At 52.3% G+C, this 27,669-nt stretch overlaps 1 protein-coding gene across 8 annotated transcripts; it reads left to right on the top strand.

Moving 5' to 3' along the window:
• Positions 1–691: 691 nt before the first annotated feature.
• KANSL3 (KAT8 regulatory NSL complex subunit 3) lies at positions 692–27,127 on the top strand. Of its 8 annotated transcripts, none has more exons than XM_030034962.2 (22): positions 692–975; positions 2,245–2,415; positions 3,194–3,284; positions 3,598–3,783; positions 3,945–4,076; positions 4,399–4,515; positions 5,109–5,210; positions 5,356–5,427; positions 6,827–6,901; positions 7,817–7,974; positions 8,898–8,961; positions 9,493–9,693; positions 9,948–10,104; positions 11,469–11,546; positions 14,795–14,986; positions 16,705–16,789; positions 17,686–17,840; positions 18,320–18,432; positions 19,060–19,279; positions 19,516–19,649; positions 23,978–24,140; positions 26,349–27,127. In XM_030034962.2, the coding sequence occupies exons 1-22, from the start codon at positions 737–739 to the stop codon at positions 26,948–26,950; spliced, it is 3,507 nt and encodes a 1,168-aa protein (XP_029890822.1). In that variant the 5' UTR covers positions 692–736; the 3' UTR covers positions 26,951–27,127. The 8 variants fall into 8 exon arrangements, with proteins under 8 accessions (XP_029890822.1, XP_029890823.1, XP_029890825.1 ...); XM_030034963.2 differs by having other exon boundaries at positions 26,370–27,127; XM_030034965.2 differs by lacking the exon at positions 14,795–14,986.
• Positions 27,128–27,669: the final 542 nt, after the last annotated feature.

Here is a 27,669-nt window from a genome sequence, read left to right on the forward strand (position 1 = left end):
ATGCCCATGTGTCCCCGTATCCCCACATCACTGTACCCCCGTATCTGTGTGTCCTTGCGTCCCCATGCCACTACGTCCCCATGTCCGTGCATCTCTATGTCCCCACGTCCATGTGTCCCCATGTCACTGTTTCTCCATGTCTGTGTGTCCCCGTGTCTCCATGTCACTATGTCCCCACGTCCACACGTCTGCATGTCCATGTGTCCCCGTGTCACTGCATCCCCACATCCACATGCTCCCGTGTCCACATGTCCCCATGTCACTCACTGCAACCCCATTTGCATGTGTCCCCATGTCCATATATCCCATGTCATCGCACCCCCATGTCCGTATATATTCCCATGTCACCGCATCCCCATATCCCTGCGTCCCTATGTCCCCATGTCCATATATCCCCGTGTCACCGCATCCCCATGTCCCTGTGTCCTGATGTCCCCATGTCCCCATGTCCATACATCCCCACGTCCCCGCACCCCCATGTCCCCGTGTCCCCGCGCGTCCCCCCCGCCAAGCCCACACACTCCGCTCCGCGTTCCGCTCTCCGCCCTTTGATCCCGCCCCGCTCCGCTCCTCTCCTCTCAAATCCAGCCTCCGCGGTTTACCCGCCGCCCCGCCGCGCCGCGCATGCGCCGGCCGCGCCCCCCCCCCCCGGGGGGGGGGCGCGGCCGGCGCATGCGCGGCGCGGCGGGGCGGCGGGCCGTGCGGGGCGGGATGCGCCGCGGGGAGCGGTAGGGCCATGTCGCAGCGCGGGGGGGACCGCGATCGCGACCGGGATCGCGACAGAGAACTGCAGTGGTCGGCGCGGAGGATGGGGACGTCGTTGCTTCTGCAGCTGTCGGTGCACGAACGGGAGCTGGACCTGGTCTGCCTGGACCACAGCTACGCCAAACCCTGGAGCGCCCACCCCGACGCCAGCGCCGCTCGTCCCACCCGCATGCTCTTCCTCACCCCGCGGCGGCAGCCCGGCACCGGCCTGTGAGCCCGGGGAGGGGGTTCTGGGGGGAGCGGGGGGCTGCGAGGCCTGCCTGGGGGCTGGGGGGGGGGGGAAGCTGTGGGGCTGAGGGGCCTTTGTGGGAGTGGGAGGGATCCTGTGGGGCGGGGAGGGGGTCTGTGAGGTGATACTGTGGGGCTGGGGGGTCTGTGAGGGAACGTGTGGGGCGGGGGGGGGTTCTGTGGGGCTGAGGGGTCTGTGTGGGGGCTGAGGGGGTTCCTGAGGGGCCTGTGGGGCAGGGGAGGGGGTCTGTGAGGTGATACTCTGGGGCTGGGGGGTCTGTGAGAGAGAGTGTGGGGCGGGGGGGGTTCTGTGGGGCTGAGGGGTCTGTGTGGGGGCTGAGGGGGTTCCTGAGGGGCCTGTGGGGCAGGGGAGGGGGTCTGTGAGGTGATACTGTGGGGCTGGGGGGTCTGTGAGGGGAGAGTGTGGGGCGGGGGGGGTTCTCTGGGGCTGAGGGGTCTGTGTGGGGGCTGGGGGGGGGATCCTGAGGGGCCTGTGGGGCAGGGGCTGTTAAGCAACAGTGTGGGGCTGGGGGGTCTGTGAGGGGAGAGTGGGGGGCCTGTGGGGTGTGTGGGGGTGTCCTGTGGGGCTGAGGGGCCTATGTGGGAGCTGGGAGAGGTCCTGGGGGGCCTGTGGGATGGGGGGGACACACCTGTTGGGTGAGGGGGCCTGTGTGAGGACTGGAGGGGGTCCTGAGGGGCCTGTGAGGGGAAAGTGGGGCGTCTGTAGAACTGCGGGAAGTCTTGGGGGGTTGGGGGGCCTGAGAGGGAAGAGTGGGGGGGCCTGTGGGGCAGGGGCCGTCCTGTGGGACTGGTGTGGTGGTGGTGGGAGGAGAGCGTGGGCTGGGGAGACTAGAGCAGGTTTCGGGATCTGTGGGGAGCAGTATGGGCTGTGGGAAGGTGTGGGGGCTGAGTCGGGGGTCTCAGCTCTGCAGCTTGGGGATGGGCTCGGGGCTGGTTTCACAGCCTTGGTGTCGTGGCAGGAAAGGGGGTTGTGGCTGGACCTCAACGGTTTATTTTAGGGTCAGGGTGTGGGGCTGGGCCAGAGGTCACGGCTGAGTTTGGGCTGAGAGATGGCACTGCGCTCAGGGTCACAGCTCAGGGGCTTGGTCTTGGGGTTCAGGGGGCTGCCTGGGCTCAGACTGGGAATAACAAGATACCTGGTTATGAAGCTCATTGGACTGTTTATTGTAAAGCATGGCAGACCCCCAAGGTGAGCGATCCCGTTCTCTAAAGTGTAATTATTCCTGACAGTGAAGCAGATATCCCCATCGATGTCGAGACGGTGACGCCCACGCCCGTGCCGCTCTATGATAACCAGAAGGCGCGCAGCGTGATGAACGAGTGCGAGCGCCACGTGATGTTTGCTCGCACGGATGCTGACGCCCCTCCGCCGCCGGACGACTGGGAGGAACATGTCAACAGGTAGCGCGGGGACAGCAGAGAAAAGAAATTCGGGCGCTAAACAGCCACCCGTTGCACGGTGTGGGGTTTTTTTTAGTGTGACTTGATACGCAGCAATGTTCCCGAACTGAATAATGTTCAAAGAAAATGAATTCTTGTGTCCCACATTCCTTGTCTGCCTGCTGTGAAAGCTGTGGGATTTAATGGTAGAGGCTGGCCCAGCTGTTGAACCTCTCCCGCACGCTTCATGTGAAGCCATCTCCTCTGTTTGGAGGAGGCTGGGACAGTGAGTTGTTAGGTTACACGTAGATCCTCAGTTCAGCCATGTTCCAGTGTCAAAAATTGAAAATGAGGATATGCGTAAATTCCACCCTATTAAAAACCCTCCCTGGAACTGTAGTCAAGCCAGTTTGCAGTCTTGATGTTACGAGAAATGTTTCTGGTTTTTTTTTTTCTGGACAGTTTGAGAAATGTGGTGATAACCTATGCTAAAAGGAGTGTTTATTTTGGTCTTGTTTATTGCTTCTGCTGTTGTTACTCTTGTCTTTCTGATGCTTGGATGTTTGCTGACATGCCCTAGTGACATTTAAAAACTAGTGGGTTTTATTGAGCCATCCTACTAATTAAATCCTCGGTAGTGGAACTCACTTTGTCCATAGCAGTAAGTCGGTTCTTGAGGCTGCGATCGCAGCTAATGCCCAGCTTTGCTGCCGACTGCTTTTGGGAACGGGCAGCAGCTTGCAGGACCTGGATGTCTGTGCAACAGCGACCTGCGTTACCTCTCTGGTTTTCTCAACAGGACGGGTTGGACGATGGCCCAGAACAAGCTGTTTAATAAGATTCACAAAGCGCTGCAGTCTGACAGGCTGGCTCGCTTGGCTAACGAAGGGGTAAGGTCTTTTACTATCCCCTGTTTCACTTCACAGCAGAGTCGCCGCCTTTGCGTTTTTTATCAGTCTTTCCTAGCAAAGCCCAATTGAGTCAGGATGAAAGTTTTGGCCTTTGGGTTGTGTAGTCTTAAGAAACAAGCAGATCTGGGCTTATTTGAGGCATGATTTTGTCCTCTCTGTGAGAATGTTCATCTTTGCTTGCTGCTAGAGGATTTTGTGTTGCCCAAGCCAATACTTCCCTGTGGTTTGGGATGCACGTGGCACGCTTGATTTTTCCCATAACTGTGTTTCTTTTTAATTTCCTGGTTTTTAGGCTTGCAACGAGCCAGTCCTGAGGAGGATAGCGGTGGACAAATGTGCTCGGAGGGTCCGCCAGGCTCTGGCTAGTGTCAACTGGGACACCAAACTGATCCAGTGGCTTCACACAACGCTGGTGGAAACGCTCAGTTTGCCAGTGCTGGCAGCTTACTTGGATGCTCTGCAAACGCTTAAAGGAAAGGTGATAAAAGCAGTGAAAGGCTTTGCTATCGCTTTTAATGTTCTCCTTTTGTAAAGCTCGTTAAAGGAAGCTGATAGGGTCTTTATCCTTTTTGTTTGGAGTGGCAGGGATGATGTTTAAAAGCCCCAGTTTTCTCAGTCCTTTCTGGCCTCTGGTTTCAGATCCCCACACTGATCGACAGGATGCTGCTCTCCTCTACCGCGAAGACGGGGGCCGCAGGTGCTGAGGCTCTGTCTCTGCTTCTGAAGAGACCTTGGGACCCAGCAGTGGGTGTCTTGTCACATAATAAACCAGTGAGTACCCCTTGGAGCTTGCAGGGAGCAAGAGACTGGTCTCACATCAGTTTTATTCTTCCCATCCTTCTGCTGTCCTTTTCCTTCTGCCTCTGTTCCCGGGCTCTTTTCCTCCTGCTTTAGACTTGTTCAGTGAGGGGGACTCCTTCTGTGGGACACATTCTCCCCGTACTATCCTGAGGTAGCTTTGACTGGGGAAAATGTGATCAGTTAATGCGCTATGCAAGATCCCTCCTGCTTCGTTGTGCAGGCCAGGCTGGGCAGCGAGGTCTTGGGCAGGGAAGTTGCTTTCCCTTATGTGTCTCTTTGTTGAACTTTGTAGAGCAAATTGCCTGGTTCCCCCCTCATCCTGATTGCTTCCTCTGGACCCTCCAACTCCATGTTCCCCACTTCTCGACGGCACCGATTCTGGCAGTCGCAGCTTTCCTGCTTGGGAAAGGTTCGTATGGTTGGTTTTGAAAGGAGGGAAGTTCAAACTAGCAGCTGTGCTAGGCTGCAGCTGCCGAGCTTGTTTTTATAAGCCTTTGGTGCACCAAAATACTTGCTTCTGCTGAAAGCAGAGGCTGGCTTCTGCCACCTGCAGTATTTAGCATTTGAGACACTGCGCAGGGAGCGAAGTTGTCCAAATCTGATGCGTTTGGGGTCTCTTGCCGACAAAAGCCATCCATCTTCAGCAGTTTAGATTGTATCATTACTGGTATTAAGGATTGATCAGTCTTCCAGTAGGAAGAGGTTGGAGGAGAGAGACTATAGGTCACCTTAGTTCTCTGCCTGGATACAGAGCTGCTCACACACCTCCTAATGTGGTAGGTATACTGGGTGTATAGGAGCGAGGTGAATAGCAGAGGTTGTCTCTGTGGGGGATTCTCCATTTGCTCTGTTTTTAGTAGTTGGAAGTGAATCCTGGGAGAAAGGAGAGAGAAAGCACAAGTTCATGCATAAACTGGGTTCCAGTCTATGCTAATTGTTGTCGGTACCTGTTGTCCCCAGTAATGCCTTTGTTATTTATTGATCATTCATTTCAAACTACAGGTGATTCCCATCGCCACCCACCTGTTGAACAATGGCAGCGGGGTGGGAGTGTTGCAGTGTCTTGAACACATGATTGGGGCGGTGAGGGGCAAAGTGGCAGAGGTAAGTAAGAGCGACGAGTGTATTGGGGAGGCTTTGCTGCTCCCTTTAAACTATTCGCCTTGCCTGTAGGTGCTGTGCCGCCCCAGTGCATCGTCCCATTGTCTGTCCCTCTTCTCCATCCATGTCTTTTTTTTTCTTCCCATAGATTCACAACCACTTCTCTCACAAGCCGATCATCCTGATAGGGTGGAACACGGGTGCCTTGGTGGCCTGTCACGTAAGTACCCAATTCCTTTGCATCCTCGCAGAACCCACTTAACACCTTCAGCTGAGAGTTAGATTTGAATTAGTGTTGCATTTAGACTCTGCTGGGGTTGTTTTTGTCCCTTTTCTCTTTCTAACAGCTGGCTTTGAGACAGACGTTCTCTCTGGTTGTGGGGGCATAAGCCATTTGAGTCATTGTGGTGGGTTGACCCTGGCTAGGTGCCAGGTGCCCACCAAAGCCGCTCTGTCACTCCCCCTCCTCAACTGGGCAGGGGAGAGAAAATAAAATGAAAGGCTTGTGAGTCGAGATAAGGACAGGGAGAGATCACTCACTAATTATCATCACGGGCAAAACAGACTCGACTTGGGGAAAATTAATTTATTGCCAATCAAACCGGAGTAGGGTAATGAGAAATAAAACCAAATCTTAAAACACCTTCCCCCCGTCCCTCCCTTCTTCCTGGGCACAGCTTCACTCCCGAATTCTCTACCTCCTCCCCGCCAGCAGCGCAGGGGGATGGGGAATGGGGGTTGCGGTCAGTTCATCACACGTTGTCTCTGCCGCTCCTTCCTCCTCAGGGGCAGGACTCCTCACACTCTTCCCCTGCTCTGGTGTGGGGTCCCTCCCACAGGAGACAGTTTTCCACAAACTTCTCCAGCATGAGTCCTTCCCACGGGCTCCCCCCACGGGGTCCCAAGTCCTGCCAGCAAACCTGCTCCAGCGTGGGCTCCTCTCCCCATGGATCCGCAGGTCCTGCCACGAGCCTGCTCCAGCACGGGCTTCCCACGGGGTCACAGCCTCCTTCGGGCATCCCCCTGCCCTGGCGTGGGGTCCTCCCCGGGCTGCAGGTGGAGATCTGTTCCACCGTGGACCTCCCTGGGCTGCAGGGGGACAGCCTGCCTCACCATGGTCTTCCCCACAGGCTGTAGGGGAATCTCTGCTCTGGCACCTGAAGCACCTCCTCCCCCTCCTTCTGCACTGACCTTGGTGTCTGCAGGGTTGTTTCTCTCACATATTCTCACTCCTCTCTCCAGCTGCAGTTTTCTGTGCTGCAGCAACTTTTTTTCCCTTCTTAAAGACATTATCCCAGAGGCGCTACTACCGTCACTGATGGGCTCGGCCTTGGCCAGCAGCGGGTCAGTCTTGGAGCTGGCTGGCTTTGCTCTGTCGGACACGGGGGAAGCTTCCAGCAGCTTCTCACAGAAGCCGCCCTCGTAGCCCCTCCTGCTACCAAAACCTTGTCATACAAACCCAATACAGTCCTTCAGTATTTTTTCCCCACTCTTTTAATCAACAAAGCAAGGTCTAAATATGGAAGATATTTCTGTGCCCGGCAGGAGCCTGGCAAAGTGCCTTTGCAGCCTCGATGCACTTGGCTGTTACGATGCTGACTGTTGCTTTTTCTATCCAGGTTTCAGTGATGGAGTATGTCACTGCAGTTGTGTGCCTTGGATTCCCACTTCTCACAGTGGATGGCCCCAGAGGGGTAAGGACCAAAGGGAGATGGAGCCATTTAATGAACTGTACTTTTTTTTTTATCTCCCTAGATTGTTTCATAGAATCGGGCTTGGAAGTCCAGTGATAATTGGAAGATTTTTTTTGAGAATGTCTGTGTGATTTTTATTTGGAGGTGTGCCCAGCAGGCAGGACTGTTGCATTCATAGTAGGATTCTTGATGCAATAGCAGGCGTGAGAATCCTCTGTTTGTTTTTCTCTGCTGTGACATGTTTTTGCAGCTCCTTCCTGGGTTCTTATGTGCAGGTCACTTGTTAACTGTGTCGTTTGGCACCAGAGAGGATAACTTGGGTTGATTTATATGGAGCCCCACTTCCTCCTTTATTAGCTGACCACAGTGTGCGACTGGGTTGGGAATGATTACGGTTTTGCTAATGAAATGGTTAATTCTGAGGGTAGTGGCAATCTGTATAAAAGGCATTTGCTGGAGCATGGTGCAGCTCTCGAGCAGAGTTTTCTTCAGGACTTGGTATGATCGTGTAAATCCCATCAGGGGCTCACCCCAGGAAGCTTCACTGTTGGTGCTTCTTCAGCCTTATCCTGGGTTTGTGTGGCAAAAGCTTGGAAGGAGGAAAATGCAGTGAAATAGGTTTTCTGAGGGGGCGGGCATCAGTCTCACCTGTTAATGAGTAACAGCACTATGTACTCATTCAGCTTTTGAGTCAGTCTTTCTCATGAGATGTTTAAACGAACTGCACAATTTATACTTCTCTCCTTTCAGGACGCAGTTGGTATGTACTGGCATTGCACGTGAAGTGCTGCCTGCTGCTGTGGCACGTGCCTTCCCTTTTTGGAAATCCTCATCTCATTCAGAAAGGTTTTTGCCTCCAAAGACTCTGCATCCTGGATCAGTCTTTCTGGATTACAGTTCCCCTTGCTCTTGCAGGATGTTGATGACCCCCTCCTGGAGATGAAGACCCCTGTCCTCTTTGTGATCGGTCAGAATTCCCTGCAGTGCAACATTGAAGCGATGGAGGATTTCCGGGAGAAAATACGAGCTGATAACAGCATGGTGGTGGTGGGAGGAGCAGATGACAATCTCAGGTAATGGTCTGCGAGATGGATACTCTCTTCCCAGGAATACTGGACAAGATGTGAGTGTGCTGTGTATATTAAAAAAAAAAAAAAAAAAAAAGAAAAAACCAAATGTGGTACTGAAACTAGATGGGAACTGCATAAAAATAGTCTATCAAGGTCAGCTTTGTTATTCAAAACCTGGTATGTTTGATAGAGGGTTGGTTTTCTGTGATAAATCTGCATTGTTTCTCCCAGTGGTAAGTTAAAGATCCAGGGTGTTGTGTTGTATGACACTAGAGCAAGTATTTGCTTTTTCATGCCACCCCTGGCTTTGGAATATGTAGCTCCAGTACCGCACAGAATTGCGGTAAAGGAGGGCTGTAAGAGCCTTGCAGGAAGCAAGAAGCTCTTAAGGTTTCAGTAAACTGTGGAGCTTGTTCTCCTGTCACACTTGTGCATGTTTAGAATAACTGGCATCAAAAACCTGAGCAAGTTGTGTATGAGAATAGGGTTGGCCTGATGCTGTTGCTGGGCGGGCCCAGCAGCACAGACAAGGTATTGGAGTATCATATAAGTCAGAAATCCATAGGAGGGATAATCAGTAAAGGAGAGGAAAGAAAGAAACATAAAACTCTGATACTGGGTCTGAAGGCAGAGCTCTGAAGGGAAAGAAACATCATACTTGCTTTGCAAAATCCTTTGGAATGCTGGGCCTTTTTCCTCGCCATCGAAGTTTGTCTCAGCATTTCTGAGGGATGAATGTCGTTTTTCCAGTAGACGGTGCTCTTGAGTTGAGAGCTGATGGAGCTGGCTCTTGCCTTACTCTGTGTCGAACTGGGTAAGGGAGCAAGCTTGCTCTCGCTTGAATCTTACTCTCAGGTAAAGAACGATGTTGTGGGTGTGAAAGTCGAAAACCAAAGGTGTTGACTTCCATCTGGTTTTTTTAATAGGATAAGCAAAGCCAAAAAGAAGTCAGAAGGCCTGACCCAGAGTATGGTGGACAGGTGCATCCAGGTAACCACAGAAATCTTCCTTTTACACCTTACATCTATTAAAAAAAAAAAAATCTCTGCTGAAATGTCTCAGTGACCACAAGTTATAACCTTGCTGCCAGGATTGGTTGGATTGAAGGTAATCTATCTCCTGAGTGGGATTTTGAAGTGGCTGTCTCCTTTCAGGAGAAGAGACGTGAGCTTCCTGGTAGCGCACCTTAAACAAAGAGCAGTTTTCTGAGTCTTCCTGTACATCTGCCTGGGGAAGGAAGCAGTACTTTTGGGAGCATTGGAGAAACCGTCGTGTTTCTCTCCCATGTGTCAGAAATCAGTGGAATATGAGCTTTAATGAGAAAGCCAAGGTCTGTCTGTAAGGTTTTAGGGTTTCTTTTTGCAGAATATTAAACCTAGAAAGCCTTACCTGTTTGTTCCTTTGGGAATCTTTAGTTCTTCTTTTGTTTCAAGATCAGTGATAGTGATCTTTTGTTTTGTAAAGATCAGTTGTTTAGACCTGCACACCACTTAGTCTAATTATTTGTTTCATTCTTGCTAGGATGAAATAGCTGACTTCTTGACTGGAGTCCTCACCCGAGCGGAGAGCCACTCGGGCTCCGATCCCCGTGACCTGGATGCTGAGAAGAAGAAGAAGCCACGCGACTCGACCAGGAGGGATCTGTCGTTTGACCTGCCGGAAAGAAGCAGCAGGCCTGCCTCACCTGCAGCCAAAGTGCCCGCCTCACCTTCGGGCTCGGAGGTGGGGGCTCTCTCTGGGATACTTTGTCGTGTAAAGAGATGGTTTTGTACTACTGAAATATGTGGTGGGAGATATGGTTAGTGTTGGAAAGGGAAGTGAGAGGATATGGAGGGACTAATGGCTTGTGGTGGGGCAAACGAACCTTCAGAAATATTTCTGCTCCAGCAAAAGGATGCCAGTGTGCTGCTACGCTCAGGGTTACAACTGCCTCTTAGGGAGACATGGGGTAAGAGGTGTTCCTTGTCTTCGAGCAGGACTTATCCAGTGTCTCCAGCAGCCCCACTTCAAGCCCCAAGACTAAAATGGCTGCCGTGTCCTCCATCCAGAAGCCCAGCCAGATCAGCACCACGCAGCTGCTGAAGAGGCAGGTGCAGAGGACGGACACTGTCCTGACACACAAGCAGGCACAAGGTAATGCCCTGCAGCTTTCCCTCTTAGCATCTGGATTTTTGGTCTTTATCTGTCCTGATGTGTATAGGTTTTTGTCTTCTGAGTCCTGTCTTGAATTCCAAGCTCTCCGTGGCAGCTTTCTCTACAGCTCGGTCCCCCGTCACTGTCATCTGAAGGCAGCAGCCTGTGGAGGGTTGAAGTTAGGTTGGAAATGGTGTTTCCGCAGCTTGTGGAGCCTTGCTGCTGTTCAAAGTGGGAAGGATTTTCACTTGCTCTGACTGACCAAATCGCCATGTAACCATACTCTAATTCATTTTTAAGTGTGAGCCCCTTGACTGGTGTCTCATATCCTTGAAGGCTGCTTGGGAGGGAGGCTGAAGGTACTCAGGAGATGATTGAGGCTATTGAATTGTGACAAACAGTGGGGCTTGGGTAATTACAGAGTCATCTTGCATCAAATGGCAGTGGAAAACCTGCTCTGAATAACTCACCAGCTTGAGCTGTGGGGTTTTTTTGTCCTGTTAGATGCTGATTAAAAACCTTATGGTGCAGCTTCGGTCTGATTGTGAATGCTGTGAATGTAGGTAATGGTTTTGTTGATGATGATACTTTCTGGCAAATATCAGTGAGCACTTGGGGAGATAGTTCTCCATCCTCCCTTGTCTCCTTATTTCTTTGCTCAAGACAGACCTGAACAGGCTTGCTGTTGTCTCCTGCAACAGTGTGACCCTCTATATTCTCTAAAGTCTTTCTCTAACTCAGGGGTAGGCTGCAGGGGGAAGTTGAAGCTTGGATTTCCCTTCTCAGACCACGGACTAAAGAAATCTATTCCTTTGCTGTTGTAGTTGTAGGAGGAAGTTTCTAGATAGCACGTGGGAGGCAGGAGGAGGGTCTGTGGAGTGGGTTGTATTGTGGCCGCCTTGTTTTGTCAGGACCGCTGCTGCAGCGTGGCTTCTGGCCTGCGTTTTGTGGCTGTAGCTGTTCAGGGATGTGCTGGCTGACGTCTCCCAGCTGCTCTCAGCTTCTCAGTGCAACTGCTTGGTCAAGCTAGCCGTGCCTCTCGCAGCCAAGCCTGCTCTCGTTCCCTGGGTGCCGGACCTTTTCCTGATGGCTGTGGGGCTGGAGAGGGCTCTTGCTGTTGGGATGTGCTCTCTGTGAAAGCTGGGATGATGCCCCTTCTAGTGTCGGATGTGCTTTGCTGCCGTCCAGAGAGGAGGTCGGTCTATCCCCGTTGTGCCCCGTGACTGGATGAGTCATGGCTGGAGCTCTCTGCCTGCCTGTCTGCTCCAAGGTCTCTGTCTGTGGGTCGCAGTAGTGTCCCTGGAGTTCCCTGTCCCCCTCCAGAGCCGGGCTGTGATACTGTAATTCTCTCTGATTCATTTCAGCTCAGTTTGCTGCTTTTCTGAAACAAAACGTGCTGGTGAGGAAAGCTCTTCCTCCTGGCACCTCTTCATGTCTCTTTGGTGAGTATCTCCTCACTTCTCGCTGTCTCTCTCTGTCTCCCTCCTTCTCTCTGTCTCTGCTACCTTCTTTCATCGTCTTCCTCTTCCCTTGCATTGGTTTGGGGATGTGGCCCCAACGTGTCCCCATGTCCCCCTGCTTTTTGCTTTCTCATTGCTGTATTTGAAGCTAAAGCAAATGGCCCACTTGCGAGCTGAGAGCATTAACTTTTCCTGAGCTCTTCCCCTTTCCCTGCTCAGGTGGGTAAATACTGCTCTTCGAGCCGTGTAGTCTGGCAGCCGGTTTGCTCTTATGGACTAAAACTTTGTGGACAATGTGGTGACTTTTTGTGATCGTGAGTTTAACCCTTTCCTGTGCTGGGGCTGCGAAGGCGATGTGGACACCAGCCTGGGAGACTGCGTGTGTTGGTGGAGCGTCCTGAACATGTGGAGCAGCAAAGGGGCTCTTGGTGGGAGCAGAAACAAGGTGCTGCCAAGTGATTTGGAAGGGGCAGATGTAGACATGTGGAGCAGCATTTCTTGGCCAGAGAGAGTTAGAGAAGAGCAGAGAGGTCAGGGAGAGGGATGGCTTTGGGAAGACAGTGATGCGCTGGGAGAGGGATGCTGTCTGGACCAGGAAACACGTGGAAGCGAGCAGTCTTTAGTCCTGTGATTTCTTGCCTTGGGTGCTGGAGGGCACGGAGAGGTGAACCTCAGTGTGTGCGGTGCTCTGAGGGTTAGGGATCGAGGGGTGAGATCCACAGCGTATCGAAAGGCATGTTTTGCTGTCTTGAATGGCAGTGACTGTGTGGATCTGGGATTAAGAGAGGAAGAAGAGTTGAAATCCAAGGCTTTGGGAGGCTGTGGTATTGTCACGTCAGCTGTCAGTGTCAGTTCTCCATTCGGGTGACCCCACGGTGCCGAGAGAGTTGACGTGGGTGAGAACTGCCTCTCTGCAACACCCCAAATGCCAGTGCTTTTACTTCAATGATGCAAGCGCTGGATGCAGGGAAGCTGGTGGTATTTTGGCATGCAGTGTAGAGACTACTAAGATACAGACTCCCTGCTTGTCCTGAACACACAAGATACAGTCTAAACTGCACGTATACAACCATGGTGACAAGCTCCTGGGGCAATTACTGGCCCGAGCTGGTTGTTTTAAAGGTTTCTTTCTCCCTTGAGCCTTGTTTTGTGCTCTCCCCTGTGCAATGAGGTTAGCCTGGGAGCACACATGGGGCCCTGCACTTATCCAGAGTCCTTCCACCCAGCGACTGCTGGGAAGAGAAACCACAGTGGATGTTACCCCGCTGGTAGGGAGATGTGGAGAGGCTGGCACCAGCCTGGGCTGCCTTTTGATATGATTAAAAGCCGATTAAGATATTTGGGCTCCTTACTGTGTTGGCTCGGCTGCCGCAGCTGCGAGGTAGGAAGCTAGGGTGTGTGCATTGGGAGCGTTCGCTGTTGTTTTGGGAGCGGGGTGCTCCTCCCGAACACACAGGCAGCCCATCGTGGCGGGGGTCTGCGTGCCCCTGCACGAGCAGAAGCAGGCTCCGCTCTCGTGCTGTGGGGACACAGAGGGACGTTGGGTCGCTGCTCGCCGATGCTTTGAGGGGCATCTAACGCCACTGCCTGTGCATGTGCCGTTTCACTGTCCTGCTTGGCTGGTGGCACTTGGTGGGGGGGCTTTGGTGCCTGCAGTCTGTGCACGCCTGATGAGGTCTCTCTGGACGGTGATTTGGACCACGCATGTTTGCAGGTGGGTGGGAGGCACGGGGGTGTTGCACGAGTGTCACAAGTTAACGCGCTCGAGACGCAAGTCTGGCCATCGATAGCAGCACAGCAAGCTTGGTGTTTGTCTTGGGGACCAGAGTGGCCCCGAAACACTTGGAGTTGCCTGATGTTTAGGGATTGGGCTGCAGTCTTTTCCTACACCCACAGTTCAGAGGTACGCAGGTAGTGTGATACACAGGGAGTGTATACATAACATACATATATATATACATGTGTACATCTATATTGATTTTATATAATATGTTCATATCTAGATACCTATAAATTAAAAGGTATGTACATCTTGGCCTCCAGGCTGTTGAATACACAGTCTAGATGCCCAGGACCATCTGTAAAGAGGGAGTTAGCTGGCTCAGCAGCGGTCTGCAGAAGCTCTCCGTGGAGAGGGATCTCTGTAGCTTTGAGCGAAGGCCTTTGCCCCTTGCTGCAGATCACGGCAGCGCTCGGGCATAGCAGTGACTGCATTTCTGAGTGCTGCCAGACTGCAAACACCACAGCAGGAGGCAGGTCTGCGCCCTCGTTTTGACCCAGTCCACCAGCATTTGAGGCTGGGGCCAGACAAGCGTACACCAGCGGTGGGAGACTCGTGGAGAACGGATGGGCAAGATGTGGCAGCACGTGACTGTGTTTGTTCCTGGGCTGCCCAGAGGTGCTTGTCGTGGGTCCTCTGTGCTTTTTCGGATAGCCCTTGGCAAGCTTGTGCTCTAGGCAGGACGAAATGGATGTGACGGGTCAAGGACATGGCAGCAAAATGAGTCGGTGGCGTAGAAGAGAAATCTCAGCTTGTGTTTTTTCTCCCCTAGTACCAAGCAGTGTAGGGTATGTGGGGGCTTGGCTTTGCTGCAGCACCTTTTGTGCTCATGGCTGTTTCGCTTAGTGCCTCTAAGAAACCTGTACGCTTCAGTCCAGCTCCTGGAGGGCCGGTTAGGAGCGCTGGAAGGGATGTGCCGAACGACAGGCATGCAAATACCTTTGCTGTTGTGTCGGAGGAGCAGGGGGCTGAGCTCTAATCCCAGTACTGGCAGCACGCCTGCACCAGCTCTGCAAGTCTCTGCGCCCTCATCCCCTCAACCTGGAAATTAGGGATGTTGGAGGGGCCTGATGCTGGGATTGATTATGCTGCGCTTATGAAATGAAAAGGGTTTATGTGGAGATGTAGTATCACTGTAGGCATCCGTTTTTCTTCGCTGCAGAGGCAAGACAAACTTCATATACTGTCCTGCTTTAGCCTGTGAGAGTAGCTGAAGCTAAGTCCTGGTGCTAAGACAGCACCTTAGGGCACACGGAAGTCAGTGTAGGTGGTGAAAAGGAGAAGCGTGGGTTCCTGGTGCATGGGAGATGGGCAAGGCTGGCATGGAGGGAGCTGTGGAAGTGTGCATGGGCATGTGTCCCTTCTCTGCACCTTGGTGTGCACAGTGGAGCAGCACTGACCTCGAGGGATCGGCCATCAGTTTTCAAAAAGCTACTTCTGTGTCCCCTAGTTCCAGTCTCCTCAGAGCACTCGGAAGGGGCTGAGAAAGATGATGTGCGTATGCAGCTGAAGAGGCATCAGACCCCCAGCCCGACCCAGTGCACCAAATCCTCCAAACGAGCCAAAATCAAGGTGACCATTGTCTCTCATGGAGATGCTGCTGGCGTGGGGAACGGAGCACCCCTCACCACCCAAGCAGAAAGTGAGTTGCGATTGCATAGCTGCTTTTTAACCAGAGAGTGGGGACGTGGCTCTGCCTAGACCTACTCCTCTGGGGCACGGTGTGGGGAGGGGAGGGGAGCTGTGATTTTTTTTTTTTTTTTTAAATTATTTTTGGAGGAGTTAGCTGCAGAAAACAGACAGAGGCTCAAGATGTGAGTGACTTGGGGATAGCCAGGAAAGCGTGGGGGCTGACAGCACGTAGGAGCTTGGCAGGAGCCTCTGTTTTCCGTAGCAGTTGGGATTCCACACTCCAGCGAAACACTCGACCGCAGCCTTGTGTGCTGCAAGGCAAATTTTACACCTTCCTCTGAGGCATTGAGCTGCTGCTGGAAGCAGGATGCCGGTCCTGGCGGACCCCTTGCTCCAAGTAGGTCGTGTGTGTCTCCAGTTCTGCTGCCTGCTCCTGCAGCACCTGCACGAAGCTCTCACCTGGAACGTGCTCCTGCTTTAGGGATTACGGCGATGTTCCTCCCTCTGGAAGACCTTCGTACATTCAGACTTCACGATTCAGCCAAGTGCCCCGCTCTGCTGATCCCCTTTGGGCCTGAAGTCTGCACAATACGCGCTTGATACACATGTAAACAAATTCCGGCTCCTCTCCTGCCCCTGTGGCTGGGAAAACCCACTGTGACATGCATTGCAGAGGTCCCCACAGTCCAAGAAGAGGTGATGTGCTCGGTCTTCTTCACCTTGAGCCTTTGCAAGGGAGGCCAAAAGCTTTGGCTACTGTCACCCTTGTACCTGACAGATGTTGCCTTGTTGCTGGCAGTGCTGGTGTATATGTCTTCCTCAAGTCAGAGTGCAGAGCACCAGAGATGTAAAGCAGTCACTTGTTATTAGCATTAGCTTGATGCAGTGCACGACTGAAAGGTCAGCGTCTCCATTCTGATAGGAAATCAGAGGTTTTCAAAGCTGAGAAATAATTCTGCTCCTTTGGAAGCATCTCTCAGTTAATTTAACAGTTGTTTTGAACTGTGAAAATGAACTAATAAATACACATCTTTTTAAGGTTACAGTTTATCTGCTGGCAGCTTTGAAAATCTCTGGTTTCTGGAATCTTTTTTTTAATTTTACAAACTTTACTTCTTTTCACAGAAAGGAAATGAATTGCAGAAGTAAACATGAACCAAAACAAGAATTCCCTCTTACCGTGTGTGAGCAGGAGGAATGCACAAGACAAACGCAGTTGTATCCCAAAACGCCGCAATAAACAAATATTGTGACTCGTCGCATCCCTGTGTATTTTGTAAAGTGTCTCTAAAGAATGCTTACAAAATTGCTCACTAGCGACTAGCCAGATCTGAATTAATCGGTTGAGGTGGTAGACTTGTGCCATGATGGACTAGGAGGAGGGGATTAGTGGAGATAACATTTAGGAGAGATTTGCATTTGGTGGTGAGGGCCTGAGATTTCACTGCTTACAGATTTTGAAGCTGATTCCTTCAATCTCATCTGTTGTAATGCTTCCACAACTGTTTTTATTCGCAAGTCTGCTCTGTTTGATACTCCCGATCTCCCGTAGCGCGGTGCCTGGAGTATATGTTTATGGCTATGGCGGAGGTTTCCTTGAGAAGATGCTTTGTGAGCAGGATAAGCCCGTGGCCCGCAGCGCTGTGTCTGTGGGTAGTTGTGTGAGAGAGGGAATCCCTAAAGACTTGTGGAGGAGAGTGAGTGAGGTTTCTTCTTTTTCTTTTGCAGTTGTCGCTGGAAAGCCGGTCCCCATGGCTGTTGGCCAGTCTGTGTCAGGCGCAAAGGAGCTGTCAGGACTGCTCACTGCCCCTAAGTGAGTGTGACTTTGTTTTTTATAAGCCGTGGGTATTTTTGACAGGCTGCTGATGGGAAGCACTGCAACAGAAGGTGATTTCTGCATGTGGAACTTTCTGGTATCTTGCTTATGACTGGAATTATCTGAAGTGCAGCAGACTCTTGGATTCCTGAAAACTATTGTCAACCGGCAGTTGAGTCTGAGAATGGCAGAAATGGGCAAAAGTAGAAGGTGGTGTGGCTGTTGGGCTATATTTCTATATGGCTTCCCAAATCCAAGTTTGCTTATCTCTGTCTTTTGAATGACTGTGGTGTCTTTGGCAGAAATTCAGTGTTGTCTTTAATCCTTCCCTTCATTCCCTCTGGCAGTCAAGCATTTTTGCCCAAAGATAGGGGAAAGAAGCCTCAATATTGGCTCATGAAATTGATTAACTGGCTGTAGGGATTTCTGTTGGGGAATCAATTTGACGTTGACATCTCGTATCACTGTTTTCCCTTTTAATTCAAACCAAGCTTTGGAGAGCCAGACTCTGACTGATCTGGGAGGGGAGAGGAAGAAGAGCTGTTTTAGAAAGTAGGTTTTAAATGGGAAATGTGTCACTGCAAGGTAGATTGCTTTTGTGTAGGGTGACGCAGCCTTTGCAGCACTTAGGTAGGCGCACACATGATAACAAGCTCACTTCCAATTGGGAAGTACATGGATTTTGCCATAGGTGCTCCTTGTTCTAGCTGCTGCAGTGGGCACAGGGAAACTTCTTTTGCTTTGGGTTTTTGTAGCTCATCAAGTCCCTGCCTTACACTTCCAGGAGTCCTGCTTGGTTGCGTTAGGCCAGTGACAGCTCGCTGTCAAAGCCATCTCATTGCCCCGTGCAGTTTATTGCTAACTGGAGTCTTTCTCTTCTGCTCGCTTTGTAGGCTGAGTTCAGCAGCAGAAACCTCCTCCACAAGTCCTGCTCCGTCTGCCGTGATCCCCAGCAGCACAGCACCCAGTGCTTTCCATGCCCTGCAGAGCAGGCTGGTGGCCAGCAGCACCCACTGCATGCAGGCCCAGCCAGCCAGTACCCTCCAAGGTACCTGCCTCTCTCCATGTCTCTGTTGTGAATGTAAAAGGTAAACCAGGTTCAAAATAATTTGGTGGATCCTCTTTCTTGCATTCCCTGGTTTCTTTGGGTTTGGCTGAGGCAGCATTTGTAGTGCCTTGCTATTGCAGATCCTACAGAGATCCAGTGGGATGCTACAAAGCAAGGCTGAAGGTGCAGTAGGTGACCTGTTAATTGTCATTTGTAGATAATGATGCCTTAAGATACCAAACCCGACCTCCTTCTGCCTCCTGGGTTTCACAGCTAACCTCGTTTGTAGCTGCAGCAATGAAATGTGTTGGACTGTTTGTGTAGAGCGGCTAGGAGGATCCCTGCCAACCTCGACGCAGGCTGCTTGGGACACTGCTTTTTAAAGAACAGTTTTGCAGACATCTGCTGTATGACAGACCTGGAATTTCATGGTGGTGAATTCTCTAAGCCTGATTTCTTTATTCCTTACTTTTTTTTAGGAGCAGCATCTGCCAGCAGCCTGCTGCAAGGGCTGAGCTTCAGCCTGCAGGACATTGGGACCAAGTCATCAGCCCTCCCTGCCAGCGTGGCTGCTGCTGGGCCGCCGGTACAGGTACGCAGCCTGCAAACATCAGAGATCCCTCTCTGGAGGGAAGCTGTATGGAGGATAAAGCAGTAGGAGTTGGAGGGAACCTAGACAGGCCCTGTTTGCTCCAGGATCAGAAGAGATGAGGGATGCTGGGTGTGAACTGCACCTGAAATGATGCATCCAAGCCTTGGCAGTGTGCTGGGTGCCAAGGGTTCCTGTAGGTGGCATGAGGTCTGGGAAGCGGGGCTGTGGGAAGTTGTTTCTAGGCAGCCACCTAGAAAATGCTGGGAAGAAGCTGGAGAATGGACAGAGGGGGGGATCAGCACTCTTTCTCCTTCTTGTTCTTCTGGGAAAATGCATGCCTGTGACCTCTCAGGCAACGCTCCTGATCCCTGCAGTCTGAGGCAACCTCTTTCAGAACGGGTCACTTCATTAGAAGCGGAGCCACAGTTTCTCCCAGTCAGGCTTTCAAGTTGAAATGAGTATGTGCAGACTGGAAGGGACAAGTGTACTTGCTTTTAGACCTGCTTGTGGCCACCAGAATGAAGTGTGGAAACACTGACCTCTAAAGGCCTCTAGCCTCTGCATGGGGGAGAGGCCATGCCATCCCCTTTCCTTCCAGGTACTCAGTGCTTCTGCTTCTCCTTCCAGACCTCAGCTGTGAAGACGCCCGCACCTATCCAGAACCTGAGTGCCATAACCACAGGCACCGGCACAATTGTCCGCACCATCCCGGTTGCCACCTCTTTGTCTCTGGGAGCTTCAGCGAGTGGGAAGCCCACGGCCATTCACCAGCTGCTGACAAACGGGGGACTGGCAAAGCTGGCCAGCAGTCTCCCTGGCTTGGCTCAGATCTCCAACCAGGCAGCAGGTGAGGGAGAAGGGGGACAGGCATGCGATGCAGGCACCTGGAGCACCCCATTATGCCGAGACTGGCATTTCCAAAGCTTATTTTGCCTTCGAGATGTAGCTATGGATGGCTGTGTGTGCTAGTAATTTCTGAGCAGCTGCCTCTAATGGGAAGAGGCTTCAGATGCACCCTCAGTTGGTGAACGTGGCCTCTGCAGTCCCTGTGTCTCAGGGACGTCTCGCTCACGTGTTTTCTAGGCTTGAAGGCCCCGACAACCATTACTGTGACGCTGCGTGGGCAACCCAGCCGCATGACCACACTTAGCCAGGCTGCAATGGGGACTGTCCAGCCCCAGCTCGAGGAACAGCCAATGCAGACGCAGGCACCTCAGGTAATTTTTGGCATCTTCTTTGTAGAGAAAGTGTTCGCTGATGCTCTTCTGAGCTTTTTCTGACCATCATAGTCAAGGGCAGATACAGCTGTCGTGGGGAAAGTGTTCTTGGTCACAATCTCTTGGGTGTGATGAGCTTTGTTGCTCTGCTGAGGCCACACAGAAAGGGGCCTCGCAAGGCAGTGGTTAAGAATACCCAGGTCATCTTTGTGTCTGTTAGTGGCAGGGTCAATTGTGCTCAATATCGCACTAGTACCGCGCCGAGGGAATCTCCGGCTAGACTTTGAAAGCTGACATCAGCATGGGAATTGTTACTGAAGCTCCAGGTTTTCTTGGCAGTAACAGGTTTTGGTGGGAGGAGGAAAGCTGCTTGTAGAGTGTCTATCCCCTGCCTCTTCAGGCAGGAGAGTGGGTTGACTGTGCTGTCTAGAGCTGTATTTCTCTTGAAAACACTGCTTCTGACTATTAGGTGCCCTGATGTGAGGCTGAGCCCTGTGGATGTTGGGGATACTGTACTACTTCCTTCTGCCGGTCCCCAACTCCTGCTCTTTCTCACTGCCATGCTGTTGAAACCACTTTATGAAGTGCTGACTGCGTGCTCCAAGGTTGTATCTGTTCGATACAGATCTGCTTTTGGAGGTGGATCACGGACAGTAGGAAAAGCTCTTACTATTCAGACTCTAAATGTGTGCCAGGTACTGTCTCAAGGATCGTGGCTGCCTTCCTGCTTCCTAGGTTAAGTCTTGGTGTGGTTGAGAAGAAAGCACAAGGTGCCAAGTCAGAGAGGGGTTGTTTGTTGTTGTGAACGTAGTGGTCTTGGGTACTGTAACGTGGACCTCTCAACCCCAAATCCTGGAGGTAGCAAAAGGGGTAAATTTACTGCAGGTGTATCCTTGGGCTCTGTCCCAAATCACTGTCAGTTTTGCGCTGGATCCATAAATGTGACAGCAGAAAGGTTGGTTGTGACTCCCTGCGCAGGATGTTTGGTCAGCAGTGGCTGTGATGTGCTATCAGCAAGGTTGACCTAAGCTCAGATGGCTTGCCCATGGTCCTGGCTCTGGTCCTGTACAACACTTGGGTCTCTTCTTGTAGATGCTTTCCTGGACATGGGGATGTAGGAGAAAACAGGCAGCCCAGGCCTGTGATCTGCCTCATGGGACTAAAGGGGGCATTGCAGGAAAAGGGCTGCAGGTTGCCTGAGTATATACTGAGGAGTATAACTGACTGTCCAACAGATGCTGAGTGTAATGATTTGAGGCAAGCATCTGCAGGGAGAAAGCAGTTCAAAGAGCAACAAGCTCCCAGAATGATAGATGCTGCAGCTTGGGCAGTCAGATGAGTGAGGAGCGTCCAGTGGGGATCAAGCTCCAGTTCCCAATGGGGATTAACAAGTTGGCACTGAAGGCTGAGGATGCCGAGATCACTCCAGATTGGCAGGGTTTGGTTTTTTTCTTTTTATTCCTGCATGTGATTTTTCCTACCGTTGATAGCACTAATGCAGGTCCCAGGCAGGTAATCTGGTGTAGGAGAGGCAGAGCAATCTTTGCTTTGTAGATGAAGCTCTGTAGTTTTGGTCCCTGTTGTTGGGGTAGCTCAAGTTGTGGGCAGCATTGTGGAAGCAGGGAGAGTGGTTCTGTTCCTTGCTGCTCTCTGCAGACGTTTGAGGTTGCCTGAAGCCCTGAGATATATTTAGGGAGGCATTATCTTAAGGGTGAAGCCTTTGGATGGAAGTTGGGTAGGTATTAACAGCAGTAGCCATAAACCATTAATTTGTCCTGCACTGCTTTAGAGCTGGCATTGCATCCACCATTGCCAGTAGTTTCTATGCAGAGTCCTGGTTTGGTGCTGGTTAAAGCTCAGATTCGGGGTCATCCGCGTCCTCCCTCCCTTGACTTTTCTGTGTTTCTTTCAGTCGCTTTGCTCACGCAACAGAGCCGGCGAGCATTGGCAGAGCTGAGCTTAAAGCCGGCTAAGGTAAAGCTCGGAAACACAGAGCTAGTGACACTCAGTGCAGTTCCCACCTAAGCAGCAGGTGAGTTGCTTTCTTAGGTCTGAAACTCTTCATCCATGTTGGAGGCAGTTTTTGTGCTCTTCAGAGGCCGTTTAATAAACCATCAGAACTGGCATGCTTTCCTTTACGTCTTTTGTTACCTTTGAGAGACCCTAAATATCCAGCAGAACAGTAACTCTGCAGCGTAATGAAACTTGGTACAGATCGACTCCAGGGTTAACAGGTTCATGTACGGGTTAATGTTTTAAGGTGGTGGCACTTACAACTGGATATTGGATCGCATGCTGTGACTTTTACCTACAATGCTGAGCTTGTGTGTTCAAGGTAGGGCTTAATTGTGTGGCCGGCTGCAAGAGTTGCTTCAAAAGCAAACTGAAAGCTGGCTTTTACAGGAAATGGAATGAGCTGTATGTTTTTGTAACTAATTATAGCCCTTGACATCAGCTGGTGTGTACCTTTAGCGCATAGGATTACGTAATCTAGCCTGGCTTCCTGTAAAAGAGCAAATTTACAGAAGGCTTTGGGGGATAACGCCTAGGGCTTAAACTCTTGTGTTTTCAGCAGTAGCCAAAGCTGTTGTCGGTTGGGTTCCCTTTGAAATTCCAGCTGACGGCTCCACTGTGCTTGTGCAGGAAGCGTGAAGCCCACGCATCGGCTGTGCGCTGTGATTTTTAAACTCTGGGGGCTGGGGCGATGCCTGCAGCAGCTGAGATGCAGTTTGAGTGGGTAACTCTTTTCCTTCCCCCGTGGGCATTAAATGGGAGACAGAAGACTGAGGAATCTCCCTGGGGAGTTTGGTGCTAATGCTTTCTGTGAGTAGCTGAGTAAGAAGAAGCAAGAGTGTTTGTGTGGCTTTAAAGTGAAAATACGAGCAGACTTCAGCTTCTCTTTTCAAGAAACTGTTCCGCGGTGGTTTGAACATGGCTTTTTGTATGGGTTCCCCCCTGCAGCGTGGTGAAATACTGATAGTAGCTCCATAAAGCATGGAGCGATGCTGATGCTGGATCGCACTTTTGTTTTCTGCTTAGTGGTGCGAAGATTTACGTAGCAATGACCAGAGCTGCAAACTGAGGTCGTGGTTTGAGCTTTGGGCAAGGATCTCAGATGGCACAAGGAGAGCTCTGACTCCAGCCCCTGCTGCTGCCCAGAGCTGGCTGCTGGTGGTGGATGGGCTGTAAGCAGGCAGTGAACACCTTTCTTTTCCTGAAGTCTGACCCTTTCGACTCCCAGGGGCAGAAATATTAGTTACAGTGAATGGAGCACCGTTAAATTGCTTCACAAGGCGTGGAAAAACAGGCTGTGACCTGCATGGCCATCAGGTAGGGGGGTCTCAGACTTGAGCTTAAGTGGTCAGTGGTGGAGGAAAGCGAGCAAGGTGGCTCAGAGAAGTCTGACCAAAGAGGTGGGTATCTGCTTTTATAGCTGGAAAAGCTGCTTTGGAGCTTGAATTGTGTCAGCTCAGGGCTGTGAGGGCTCCCACGGAGAGCACAGGAATGCATGCAGTTGGCTCTCTCCAGTATCAGATTGCAGATGCACCTGGACAGAGTTCAGGCAAGTGAAGCAGACCCAGAGACATTCGAAGAACCCCTCGAATGGGGGAATTTCCAGGTACTTCACTGAAGCTTGTTGGTGCTCTCCAGGGTGTGCTGCCATCTACCTTAGGATACAGATCCAAACTCCCCAGTTGTCCCAGTATTTAACGTTTGGTGGACACTGGTGCTGTGTAACCAGCTGGTTCTTGTCAGAGGGCTTGTACGTCTTTGTCAGGCAAGAGGGAAGCTATTCCGATGTAGAGGATGGTGTGTGCTGTTCCAGTTTTTGCTGGGCTTTTTCGCTGGTGCTGCTGGTAATAGCGGATCATTCTTGCAAGTGTGTCTGCATGATGTGGGAATCATTCCTGAGCTCCCAGCTCTTGCTTTACTATTGCTGCAGAGGAAATGAGAGCAGAACTGATTTCTCTGACAGCCAGAGATGGGGATAGAGCCATCCCATTCCGCTCCAGAAAAAGGCAATGAGTTTATGCCAGTCTCAGCCCAAACACTGGCAGTGGTGTTGGTGCTGCAAGTGACACCATCGTGCTTTTAAAATACAGATCTGTGGATTTTTCTCTCGGTACGCATTTTTCCTTGAGCTTGGTAATGAGTGGTCAGAGTGAGGGCAAGGCTAGAAGAAGCAGGGAGAGGGCGTGCTCTGATTTTATTTTTTTTTTAGGTGAGGGCTTGCGCAGGTCCCAAGGAATGGTTGCAGCCCCCCGCAGATGGTGTATCCTCAGCAGTGGGGCATTTCCAGTAGCTCTCCGTTACTTTAACCCTTCCAGGCTCCAGACGGTGCTGTTGGGAACCTGGCTGCCCCAGCTACCAGCGCCGCCTCTCCTGGCAAGCTGCTGTCTCAGATGGATCTCAGCAAAGCCCAGGCTGGCGCAGAGATGGCTCCCGCCGACCCCGCGGCACACCTGACCTCCGCCGCGGCAGCACCCGTAGGTGAGGCGCATGGCAGTCGTGGGACGCGGGCAGCCGGCCTGGGGACCAGAGTGGAGGCCGGATTGGAGCCATGCCACCGGATGACGTGTGCGGAGTCACTCTGGGGAATAGCTGCCTGAATGCTGCTTATTTTTAAGCCCCTCGCTTTGTTTGTGGTTTTTTGGTTTTTTTTTTTTTGTCCACCCCTTTAAGTTAGGTTCCCCCATGGTTCCTTTGCACAAGGAGTTGTGACTCAGTGCAGCCATTTTCGAGTGGCTGATGAAGAGCAGGGTGTTAAACTTGAGGCCAAACACAGAAGGGATTATCTGCCATTTGTGTTTAGGGCCGCTGTCACGTGCTTGTAGCACTAAGCACTCTCCCTGCTGCCCGCATTTATTTACCTTGCCTGGGGAGAGCGGACCCATCCAATTACAGCTAAATAAATATTGCAGAGCCACTACCCAGCCAGTAGCCTCAGACTTGGGGAAAAAAAAAATTGACACAAAGTGGTGATGCGATCTGTTGCATCCTCAAAGGCTTCTGTTCCAAAGAGCCCATTGCCAGCCAAGCCAGTGTTTTCGTTTTCCTCGGTCCAGCTGATTTCCAAGAAAGCGGCAGGGTGAGCAGGTAGTCAGCACTCAGGCCAAATCTGGTGGATGAAGTTCAGTGGGGCTGTGCCAGTTTCCCAAAGGGCAAAGCTCTGCAGCGTGTGTGGTTTACCTTGCAGGCGTTAAACCCAGCTAACTGACCCCTGCAGACCTTCAAACTCTGCTCGTCTCCCCCAGGACTCAATAGGGAGGTGCAGAAGCACTAGGCTTAAGTCGTCTTCTCTGTGTTTTGTTCCTTTTGTTATTTGTTGTAGCTAGTGGATGAAGTTAGATCTGTGGAGAGCTTTACCTGCTTTTGCTGGTTGGCTTTGCATCCAGTGGGGAGGACCAGTTCGTAGGAAAGCTGCTGGAGCAGCAGGGTGGACTAGGGTGTTAGTGCAAAAGATTTTCCAGACTTTTCAGTTCGTGGAGCGGTCGTTGCCACTGTCTAACAGCATCACTGTGTGTCTCTGCCGCTTCCCCAGCCTGCGTAGGAGAGGCTGGAGTCGCCTGTTCCTGCCGTGCTCCTGCCCTTCCAGCCTCCCTGATTCCCCCCAGGATGGTGGGGTCGGTGGTCCCATCCTGGTTAGGCAGTCAGTCGTCAGCCTTCGCTCCATGCCCTCCCTGCTTGAGGCACTTTATTTCGGAGAGGTCCACGCTGCGTTGGTGGTGTTCATGGCACGCTGTCACCGCTGAGGAGTGTGAGGGACGCTGCGGTGCGTCTTTGATGCCACTATATCAGAGAGACACAGTGTCGTGTGCCAGGTGACCCAGGGTGGCTGGGCACGTGCTGCTTTCCACTCCTCGGTGCGGGCTCCTGAGGGATGGAGCAAGTCACAGCCTTGGGCAACTGCAGGGGTAAATTATGGGCTGCTCGAGGTTGGGGTTTTCTGCCCAACGTTGTCTTTAACTGGCAGTGGGTCTCCAGGTTTTTTCCCATCCCTTGAGTGCGTCTAAACCCAGTGATGAGATTTCAGTGAAGTCTCTCTCCCGCCTGTTGCTCTCTGAGCTGTGGCCACCGTAGATGCAGCTGGGGAGCTGACTCGGATGGGGTAACCACCACGATACAACCCCTGCCGTTGCCTTAGAGCACAGAGGGCTTCATTTCACAAAGCCTAAAGTCTTTTAGCCATCTCCTGGGGTGGAGTGTGATGAGGGTCTGAGCACCCCCAGTGCTGCTGGTGGGACGGAGCTGGAGATGCCAGAGATGAGCAAGAGCTTGCCTTGAGCTGGGCTGCCGAGAGCAACGTGAGCTTGGTGTGGTCTGTGACAGCTTGACGGGTAGGATGGGGCAAGATGGAGCCTGGTTGCCTGAGGAGGAACCATGGCGTCCTGTCCCAATGGGACGGGACTTTTTCTGGGAGAAGATCAGACACTGAAGGAAGAGAGGGGCTTCCTTGGGGGATCTGAGCGGTCTAGGAGAGGAGCGGTGCTGATGGTGCATGTTTGGCTGTTGTGGTTTCCTTGCCCAGGCTGTGACAGCGCTGGGGTTTGTTTTGGGTTCTCGCTCTGGAGAGCGGACAGGGCCAGGTCTTCCCATTCAGTCTGAAAGCCTGCGACTCCGCCACTGCAGCTGGGGGCTGCAGCCCAGGGTGGGCACCACGTCCCACAGCCACTGACCGCGCTCTCCCCTTCTCCACAGTGACTCTCCCCTTCTCCGCAGTGACCACCACCAGCCCCATGAAGACGCTCTACGTCATGTCGGATGCCAAGCTGTCTGCACTTACCAAGTCTGTGATGGGTGAGGCTACCTCCGTCCCCCTCAAACTGCCAGGCATCCAGCCTTCCTCCTCTTCCTCCTCATCTGCCAGCTCTCCCACTGGTGCCGTCACCTTCGCCACCTCCCCCCTGGCCAGTGCCCCCAGCCCTCCCGGCAGCCTGGTACACTCGAAGGTTGGACCTGTCCTGCAAACTGCTTCCAAGACTGTCATCCTGACCTCCACGCTGGCCACGGTGAAGGGCGATGGACCCCTGGGACATATCGGGGAGAAGGTCAGCCTGACCAAGAGCGCCGCGGCCCTCGGCCATGCTCTGGGGGCAGTGGAGACCCTGGGGAGGGTTCCCTCCGTGGTGGATGACGGGAGCACCATCATCCACACCAGAGAGGCTCTGGCCAACAGACACTTGCTGCCCCAGGGTGTGCTGCCAGGAGGGGCCGGCACCACGCTCATAACGCTGGGCAGCAGCCTGGCCAGCTCCTCCATCATCGCCACGGCAGGGCCCACGCTCAGCCAGAAGCCGTAGGGACCCCCGGGACCCCTCGGCTGCGACCGGGCACTTCAGGAAGACTGAGCTCGGCTGCCTGGTGGGAGAGGAACAGCGCTGTGGGCATGGGGGGGCTGGTTCAGGCTGGAGGAAACTGGGGGGATGTTTTTCTGGTTTTGTTGCTGTTTAATAAAACTTTTTTTTGTTCTTTGCTGACTTCATTGCGCATGTCCCTTCCAAAAGCAGCTTTGGTTGCAGCCCAGCCCTTGACCACTTTCGTTGAGGGCCGATTTCTCTTACCGTGAAGGTGTGGAGGGACAAAGCAGCCTTGTGCAGGCAGGGAAGGGTTCATGCTGTGGGTCCTTGGACCAGGCTGGGCAGCAACCGGGGCAGCTCCTGCTGTCTGTGCTGTCTGCCGGTACATCCCTCCTCTGGGTAGAAGTTTCAACTGCTTCCTTCCTTTATACATGCTGAAAAAGGCTCAACTTTAATCTGCCCTGAGCCTTGACTTAACCTTTAGTTGCGTTTGCATCGGCAAGCAGGGGTAGCACCAGGCACCTGGGCAGCTTGTGTTTGAAATGAGGGAAGCAGCAGAAGGGGTGACACAAAGGGGCTGAGCCACAAAATGAGGGCCGAGATGACGCAGTGAGGCTGAGTTCGGCACCATCAAGGGTGGTTTGCCAGGGCTCGGGACAAGTGTTTCCCCACCCTGGGGCTGTCACTGGGCTCTGGGGCTTGCTTTCACAGGACAGAGCTTA

Source organism: Aquila chrysaetos, chromosome 13 (assembly GCF_900496995.4).
Source record: "Aquila chrysaetos chrysaetos chromosome 13, bAquChr1.4, whole genome shotgun sequence".
NCBI lineage: Eukaryota > Metazoa > Chordata > Aves > Accipitriformes > Accipitridae > Aquila > Aquila chrysaetos.

Excerpts from the sequence above, each read along its gene's own strand:
- KANSL3 (XM_030034962.2), top strand. The coding sequence starts at position 737 with ATGTCGCAGCGCGGGGGGGACCGCGATCGCGACCGGGATCGCGACAGA. Across the intron at positions 4,516-5,108 it reads AGCTTTCCTGCTTGGGAAAG|GTGATTCCCATCGCCACCCA; the intron begins GTTCGTATGGTT and ends TTCAAACTACAG. Across the intron at positions 7,975-8,897 it reads GGAGCAGATGACAATCTCAG|GATAAGCAAAGCCAAAAAGA; the intron begins GTAATGGTCTGC and ends TTTTTTTAATAG.